The sequence below is a fragment of the Cibotium barometz genome, chromosome 52, assembly GCF_041138505.1.
Source record: "Cibotium barometz isolate CiBa-2024 chromosome 52, ASM4113850v1, whole genome shotgun sequence".
NCBI lineage: Eukaryota > Viridiplantae > Streptophyta > Polypodiopsida > Cyatheales > Cibotiaceae > Cibotium > Cibotium barometz.
The window spans coordinates 29279595-29288819 of NC_141097.1; the positions used below are offsets into that span (position 1 = coordinate 29279595).

The 9225-nt window shown below is 40.7% G+C and overlaps 1 protein-coding gene across 2 annotated transcripts; it reads left to right on the forward strand.

Annotated features, from left to right (window-relative positions):
* Positions 1-2218: 2218 nt before the first annotated feature.
* Positions 2219-6058, forward strand: LOC147609020 (transcription factor bHLH18-like). 2 transcript variants are annotated; one of them, XM_086788394.1, is made up of 5 exons: positions 2219-2484; positions 3275-3371; positions 3586-4332; positions 4480-4842; positions 5257-6058. In XM_086788394.1, the coding sequence occupies exons 2-5, from the start codon at positions 3321-3323 to the stop codon at positions 5329-5331; spliced, it is 1236 nt and encodes a 411-aa protein (XP_086644520.1). In that variant the 5' UTR covers positions 2219-2484; positions 3275-3320; the 3' UTR covers positions 5332-6058. The 2 variants fall into 2 exon arrangements, with proteins under 2 accessions (XP_086644520.1, XP_086644521.1); XM_086788395.1 differs by lacking the exon at positions 2219-2484 and adding an exon at positions 2570-2692.
* Positions 6059-9225: the final 3167 nt, after the last annotated feature.

Here is a 9225-nt window from a genome sequence, read left to right on the forward strand (position 1 = left end):
TCTTTTTTTTTTGGCATTTTGGGCATCAAAAACATGCAAACATATCTAAGGCCCATAAAAAACTTCAAGTAATTTGTAAGCAACTTGCATATTTTATCCCATCATGTCAAAATTGATAGACAAGGCTGCTTGTCAAAAGGTAGCCCTTCGTGCACGCGCGCACACGCACACACACACACACGTGCTCAATCCATTTTTGCACTTATACAAATTTAACAATACAAAACTTGTTGACCTTCACTCCTAAAAGTTCAAACCATCCAAAGATAACCATTGTAATATGAGAAATTTCTTGAATCCAACAATGTATGATGTTGAGAAACTTATTTTTGTAAACATACACATTTCCTCTTCATTACTCATCAAGCCTAAAAATTAATGAAAATAGCTACACTTTTTTGAAAAAAAATACATTATCATTGTATATACATATTTTAAAATAAAGTGCAAACTATATTAAAAAGATCATATAAACCAGGAGTACAAATATGTTTTTTATCAAGGAGCATAACTTTCTTTGTGCTATTTATGCTATCTCATTTCTCACTGCTGTAAGGTTGAGTGTCTTATCATTGATTGCACTTCTTCGGTTGAGTCTTTTTATCATTAATTTCACTTCTTTGGTTGCCACTTGACCATCCTCTTCCAGATGCTCTTTCTGTAGTTTGCTGATTCTTTCTTGAAATTCTTCTTGGCAGTCATCCTCAACTGTAATTTGGCCATCATTTTACCGGCTAAATTCCTTTCAGAGAAGCATGAACTGGCCATTTTGAATGTCCAACTGGCTGAGGGATATGCTAAGGGCTACCCTTTCCCGAACACTGATGACGATGTTTCCACACAAGGGTAACTTACCAATAGATAAATGATTGGAATAACATGAGAGACCATTGGACAAAAGGTTATGTTGTCACGAGGAAAAGTTTATAATTAAAACCGATGTGTGGCATGTGCAAAATGAATTGATTATAATTTAGGCCCAAAACCTAAAAGCATTACATGTATAACTACTTGACATTGGGATATGCAAAGCTAGGGAGACTTTTCAAAATGTCACTTGAGAAATTGTCGTTTGAAAGATTTTTTTTTTAAATTTTTGAAAAAAAAAGGCATGCCAACTTCCAAGCAAGGCTGACATGAAGTGGTCGGTCCGCCAAAAGGATTGCAGGGAAGAAAAGAGAATTTTCAGGAGCATGCTTACACTGACTGTGAGAATTCTGATCATGAGGTTATGGTGATGATGATGGTATCATCGTGATGATGATGAAGAAAGCTTAATATGAATGGTAATGATGAAGAAAGGAGGGCCAAATCCTTGGTTATGACACTTTAATCTGATTGGATGAAGTGTTAAGCCACATTATTGTAGGTGCTGTTGCAGATTGCAAGTGCAGACTCTGCAGAGAGCTTGTTCTTGTGAGGCAGTCATGAGTCATGACTCCTGAGTCCGAATGAGGGCGGGCATTGGGTAGAATGATGGTGGGTGTGTTAAAATGGGGGCAACCCAGCAGGGCGTGACAGTAAAGGCAGTGGGCAATTTGATCAGGATTCACTGTGTGTGGGGGTGTGTGTGTGTGTACGCTGTGTAACAGTGTGTGTGTGTCAGTGATTGTGTTCGTAGCCAGCAACACAATCAGGACCAAGTTGTTTGAATTGAACTGAATCAACGGCGGAAAGAGGGAGAAGTTAGAACCTAAGGCTTGCTTAAAGAATAGATTAGGGCTTAAAATTCTCAAAATAACGGATTAGGGATTAATTTCTGAAATCAAGGAATTGGTTTTAATTTTTTTTGTAGATCACGTGCGGTTAAAATGGCCGTTGCATTTTTAACTTATTGAAGGTGCACATTCCAATGAGAGAGAAGGGGAGAGAGAGAGAGACGGAGAGAGAGAGAGAGGGGGGAGATGCCAGGACTCAGCAAGAAACTTAGAAAGCAGCATGCCCACCTACCTTAACGCGCAAATGGAAGCTACCCATTTGCCTTTTGATCACAAGCATTTTTGGGTTGCTATCAGAAAAGCAGCAGGAGCCAAGTAGCAACAGCAAGAAGAGAGAGAAAGAAGCACCAAGAGAGAGAGAGACAGAGAGAGAGAGAGAGGACGGTGTGAAAAAAGCTCGAGAGAGCATGGCGCCCGCAACGAGGAAAATATATGATAAGAATGAGAGAGAAATTATACGCGGCGTGTATAAGCTATTGATGCTATAATGCATTATTGCCTATTATGCGGCATGCCCCCTGAACCGTCTCTCTCCCCCTCTCTTTCTCCGAGTCTTTCTTTCTCTCTCTTTCTGGGGAAGAGGCGACGGCGCCGTTGCAGGGAGCTTACTGCCCAGTGCCCATTTCAAGCTTCCTATCCCACTCCCCTTTTGTTATTTATCTGCATTATCATTGCACCAACAACCCTTCCTTCTCCTTCTCCTTCTCCTTCTTGCAGAATCAGATCTGATCACTATTGGGGAAGCACAGGCCCCAATTCTATTAAAGTAAGCAATGAACTAATCCTTCCTTCCCCGCGTCCACCAACACACACACACACACAGACACACACATACACACACACACAACCCCCAATCCCCACAGCACCCCTTCCTCCCTCTGCGCAATCGATCCCTGAATCTACCCCTTCAATAGCTTTGTGTGTTACGCTTGATATCATGTCTCAACAAAGCCCATCTCCACTGCACATTCCAGGTCACAAACCCCATCACCCTTTTGCTCCTAATTGTGTCTTTTGTAGTTGCCCTTCCCACCATGCTTCTGCATTCGCGGGATGTCTTAAGTAGTCTCCAATCGCTTACAGGTTGTAATTTAGCTCTAGGTTTTCATTAAAGGGTTGGGTCGTATATTGCAATTTTTGGAAGCTAGATGCACCGGCTTTAGGAAGCTCACAAATTTCCGTCTGAGGAAGGTCTACCCTTTGCACTCTTCTGATAGTTTGACAGCCATGTTTCTGCATATTTGCTCTGTGTTTTTACCTTCTGCGGCCTTTTTTGAGAGAGATGATTTGTTGCCACTTTTCTTGGGTGATAGAATTCGCGCTGTCGTTAAATCCGTTCCATTGTTTGTTTTTCATGTTAAGTTGCTAATGGCAAGTGTGCTTGGTATATGTATGTTCTTCACCATGGGGTGTCTGTATGTTTGGAAGGGGGGGCCGGGGGGGCCGGGGGGGGGGGGGGGGGTGTTGACAAAACAGATTATTCCCATTGTGCTGTCAGGAACCGGCACTGTTTTATACCATGGTTTTAAATTAAAAGATTTGGTCCTATTTGACAGGTTGTTTAAGAGCTGGCTTTAGTGAACTTCATAACCAATCAATTTCATGGAGATGCCCTCTTCCAACTTCGGATCCATCCATTGGTTATCAGAGCTGGTATGTACGGTTTCACTTGAGAGAGAGAGAGAGAGAGAGAGAGAGAGAAGGTTGGTTTTTCTTTATTCTCCATATGCCATCATGACGGAATGAAATTTAGTGTTTGAGACCCTGTGTGTGTGTGTGTGTGTGTGAGAGAGAGAGAGAGAGAGAGAGAGAGAGAGAGAGAGAGAGAGATGATATTCCCATATTCCCAATAATGGCATCATGGCAGGGAATGGATGATCCTCTCCTTGCAAGTTCTTTAGATGGTCTTTTTAGTCCTGCAGAACGTGCTACTTTGAACGTAGGTCTTCAATGCGGTAGCAGCAACTTGGATTTCAGTGGGCCAGTTGTCAGTTTTCAACCAAGGGAGCCACATAAGAGGCCGTTATCTAGCATTGTATCTCATCCCAACTCAACAACGAAACCGGCAGAGACAGTCACTGGGTATGAGAGGTTCACTAAAATGCCAAAGCTCGATTCATGGGCTGTTTCATGTGGCCAACAGTTCTACGGAGATACGGCATCCTTTCCAGGACCTTCCACATGCAATTTGGGTGCAAAGCAGTTGGTTTCATCACAGCAGCTGAAGCATGCTTCAAGTCATTCACTTGAGGGTTTCTTGGCTTCTTTCCCTATTTTGAAAGATGAGAATATTGCACCAAGGACGCCCACGTTTCAGTTTGAGATGGGATACCCTCAAGTTTCTGGTAGGCAAGAAAGTGGCATAGCTGACATGCACTCTGTTGTGTCAACGGCATCCAAGGAAGCTTCACTTTCCCCTTCAGATTCTCTGTGTGGTGTTGGACAAAGGCTAGGCCTCCTACCAATGAACAAAAGTGTGCAAGGGATGAGCGAGTCCTCTACTCCCCCCAAGCCCGGGAACAGCCAAGACCACATAATGGCTGAGCGCAAGAGGCGCGAAAAGCTCAGTCAGCGGTTCATAGCATTGTCTGCCATTGTCCCTGGATTGAAGAAGGTATGAAATCACCCAAGCTACTTTGTTTTCCTTCTAGGTTTCTCTTTTGCATTTTTGGGTTCTGATGCATTATGTAAGGATCATAACCAGAGGCAAGATTAAATTGGATGGTCAATTAACATCACATATTGTACTGCTATATCATAGATGGATAAAGCATCCGTCCTTGGCGATGCAATAAAGTATGTAAAGCACCTGCAAGAGCGGCTCAAAACACTGGAGGAGCAAGCACCCAAGACTGTGTCAGTGGCGGTGCAGAAATCGGGTAGAGATACCGCTGGCTTGAGTGTGGTTTCAGATGTAAAGAATGACAATTGTGAGAGTTTCCAGCAGCCTGATATAGAGGTTCGGATGGTCGATAAGAATGTGCTCATTCGAGTTCATTGTGAGAAGAGGAAGGGCATTCTTGTGAAATCTCTTGCAGAACTTGAGAAACTACAGCTATCAGTTGTCAATGCAAACATTCTATCTTTCATGGAGACAACTCTTGACTTGACATTCACCGGACAGGTAAATCTAAAGTTGTCATTCTTAGAAGTTTTAAACTCTCAAGCACCTATTTTTGCTGTAATCATATCCAGTGTGGTGGTTGGGTGGTTAAAGGATAGGCGGTCGGTCCTCTATGAGGCTGGGGTTTGGCACTTAGGAGATGGGTCACCATGGGTGGTCAAAGGGAAGTGGTCCGGCTTTCTCTTGTGGGAGACCATGAGGCTAGGGTTTGGCACTTAGGAGCTGTTCCCACATAGGCCACCAGTGGCCCTGATTTGGGCAGGCTGTGGCTTGCAACCGGCCACTGGTGCCTGTGTGGGAACAGCCGAGCCCCCTTGGCTAGCATTACTAGTTAGTGTCTGAGGACTCAGGAAAGGTTTGAAATCTCGACTTGGTGTGTCAGACCATAATAGTGGGAAACCATGTTGTGTGCAGATGGAGGAAGATTGTGAATTGACAGCTGATGACATTGTGAAAGCTCTGCATGCTTTCTTTAAGAAGTTGAAGTAAGGGATGCCTTGGGCGACAGGTCTTGGCATACAGGTATAGTACGACAATGCCAAGCAAAGGAAAAGCAATGTCTAGATGGATACTTTTACATGGATGGATACAGTAGACTGTATGTGTCGTCTTGTGCTGTTCTCAACAATAGTGTCGTCTTGTGCCGTTCTCAACAATAAGCTCTGTAAGCCAATAGCTTCTTAGGTGGAGGGTGATGGGGTTTTCTATGACAGCAAGATGGCGTGCTATCCAGCCTATCAATGGAATTGGCGCCGTTCTTCTCCTCTCCCCACATCTTTTTTAGAGGTGGACTGGCCTCTTTTATATGTGGGGTTTGTTGGGTTTTTTCCTTCATGCTAGCTTTTGCCAGTATTTGCATCCTGTGCTGCTACTATCTCACTGAACATCTGAACAGTTTTTTTTTTGGCAAAAAAGCACATGGTGGCTTTTTTTTGCAAGGCTATGGTTGCCTTGTTTCCATCTCACCATGGTGCAGAATTTGCTATTAAAAAGCAAGGCTTTTTTTCTGGGGGTACAACCCTGTGGGCCAGCCTAGTGTTTCAGAAACCATTGGATAGTAGTATAAGAAAGGTCTAGATGGGCTTTTTGCTAGCTTTGAATCATGTCATATTTGCTTAGCAGTTACCAGACTTTTTTTTCCTTGTCAGCATTGCTGGCAATGGAAGAATGTGTAATTTCTGTCTGTTTCAATCTCTCATCCTCGTTGGTGCTAATATATATCAATCCATATGTTATGATTTTCGATGTCATTGTGTGTATGGTGTGCATGTGCATGCACACCATATGCAAGTGTGCATGGCCATTTAAGGATCATTGATAGCATTGTGGCAGGTTCAAATCAAGGAAAGCATATTGGTGTGTGGTTTTTTGTCTTCCTAAAGCTATTTGTGTGGAAGCTTGTACGTGTCCGTGCACATCGTAAACAAATTTACTTTTATGAAAATGCTTAAGAAAAGCTCGGTAGAAATCCTGTTTGATTTATTAACCAAGGAAGGATAAAAAACCAATGAAGGCAAGTCTTGGGATTATCATTCATAGTAACTAGATTAGACCAAAGATTATCATTTACAGTAACTCAATCTAGGTCTCTCTATAGAGCAGGGTTGAGATTGATGGACAATGGCATGTGCATGTCATGAGAGAGAGAAAGCGAGAGGTGATGTATTTGCTCTAGCACTTCTACAAGCGTGCATGCTGAGCTAGTGTCTTCTTATATTGTGTCAAGAATTGAAATTGGTCACGAGATTTTTGCTTGATTCAGATTCAAGAGATGGGCAAGTAGTTTACTGTCCTTTGGTTTTGCTTCTCTCTCTATCTCTATCTCTCTCTCTCTCTCTCACACACACACAGAGACATGCACATAGGCATTTTAACCCCAGATTACACACACACACACACACACACACTCTTACATGTCTTCCAACGACAAATTTTTTTAGCATCTAACTCTTTATATCCGTGGCAACCCATAGCCTTGTGCTTTGTGCAAATTGCTTGAGGATGATATGGCCGAAGGAAAGCATTATGCTTGAGGACAAACAGTCATCAGGCAAGAGTGTGCTTAGACAAGCTGATGCATACATGGGCGCTCGATATTTAGTGGTATAAGGAGGAGGATTGAAACATTCTCTCTCTCTCTCTCTCTCTCTCTCTCTCTCTCTCTCTCGGGATAGATCATGTTTGGTCTCTTGGGATTGTTCCTACGACATTAAAAATGGCTTCTTCTTCTCTCTCTCTCCAGTGCATACATGAACCAACCTTCTTGCATGATGGTGAAGCCCAGGCCTAGCATTACATTTGGTATCAGAGCATAAACCTTATACATTTGGTATCAGAGCATAAACCTTATATTTAGTATTAGAGCAAAGGTTTATACGATCATGCATGAGCTAAGAAAGGATGGGGTATTGATTAAAGGTTGGCATCAGAGCATTTCAGAGCAAAGGTTTATACGATCATGCATGAGCTAAAAATGGATGGGGTATTGATTAAAGGTTTGCATGAACTAAAAATGGATGGGGTATTGATTAAAGGTTTGCATGAACTAAAAATGGATGGGGTATTGATTAAAGGTTTGATATATGTTTTTTTTTGGGAGAGAACAAATGGTTTCATCACTGGAATGATTTGCCTTTGCTACACCAAGCTATGGAGTTCTCCTGTGTTTTCTATGAGCGATTGGGAATACGAATATAAGTACTTGTTTTGACATCATCTGCAGTGCTGGAGAAGCGTCTATAGGAAGCACCATGCAAGATGAATTTATCGTGGGCAATAAGAAAAAACACGTAGCAGTTTTGGGTAGCGCAAAAAAATATACCATGTTCTTCCTGTAAAAGAAAAATTTATAAAATGTAAGTTACTTTGACTACACAAAACAATTGAACATTTTAATTATGTGTATTCACTTAAATTTAATAAAAATCAAATAGTAACTATAATTTTGGATAGTTGTAGAAATCAAATTAGAATTGTACTTAGGTAAATTTACTTACAAATTAAGTAGTAAAAGAGCACACCCATCCCTCCCTAAATGGGAGATAATGTGTTGCCAATTTCGTACTCTTGTAGCATCCTTTTGATTTGTCCACTCATTTTTTATGAACCTTTGTGTGTTTGTAATTTGTTTTAAATAAAGATTACATACAAATGGATATTCTTGCTCGTTTGTAGGTGCCTCAAGATGCTTAGAGCAAATCCACTATCTCTATCCATTAAAATGGCCCTAACTCTAATATATGTTGAATGTAGAGGTCAGGCGTGTCGTCAATGGTGTAGAAATAATATGTCATGAATGTCATAGAGGCCATGATATAAAAAAAGGTGTGAGCAGTGAAACTTGCAATGGAGGTGCTGGTGTCTTTGATGAGAAATTTGATTTTTAATCCATAATTGTTCATAAAACATAAACAACTTAGATCCATAATTGGTTATAAAACATAACAACTTACTAATTTATAGGAAGAGAAAGACAATCAAAGGTTTCACATGGTTATGATTGTGCATGTATCTAGCAATTTGCAAAGCCTCACACAAGGACTTAGCCTATTTGTAGAGTATTTAACTCTTTACAAGTAGGGTGTACCATCTGACAAAAAATAGGACTAAGCAAACTCAAGGATGACTAGGTTGTGCGTATACTGACAGGGGGTGACTTTAATGCAAAAAGCAAGAAAGGTAAGTGCACTTCCTACATCCTAGCTATCTTAAAGCTTAAGTACTTTGCCCCACATGATGATGTACACCATGCTTTTTCTTAGGTATACAAAAATTAAATAAAGTTGTTGATATTCTTAGAAAATATTTTTTTTGATATTGTCATAAACATTTCTTTAAAATTTAGGTTTTCAAACATTTTGAATTAGAATCTACCTTTACACCATTTCGTATTTAGCCCCTTCAAGCTAGTGGCCCATCAATTAGTTTATGCTCAGAGAAGAAAATCAATTACTAGCCCCTCGGGCTAGTGGCACATCAATTAATTTAATATTGGTTTCTTATGCTTGGAGAATAAAATTTCCTACATTTTGCTTCAAGTTAAAAGTTGAATTTATCTTTGAGCAGGTGCTTTTCACATGTTGCAAAACTAAATGAATTTGATAACCTATGGAATAAAAGGAGCTAAATTAGCTTAAGGCTCACCATAGCTAAGGAGTATAAGCCTCATGAATGTATTGTAACTTGTAACCACCTTGTCATGTAGAACAATGTGAATATACAATGAATCACTTAATAAAACATTTAGATACGTCACATGGGAGTCATTCAAAGATGACTTATGGTTAAGAAGTAACCATACAACAAATTTTCAGTTTATCATATAAGTTAGATGTGCTCCAAATCTAAATAAAACTAGAGCTTATCATATAAGTTTGACGTGCT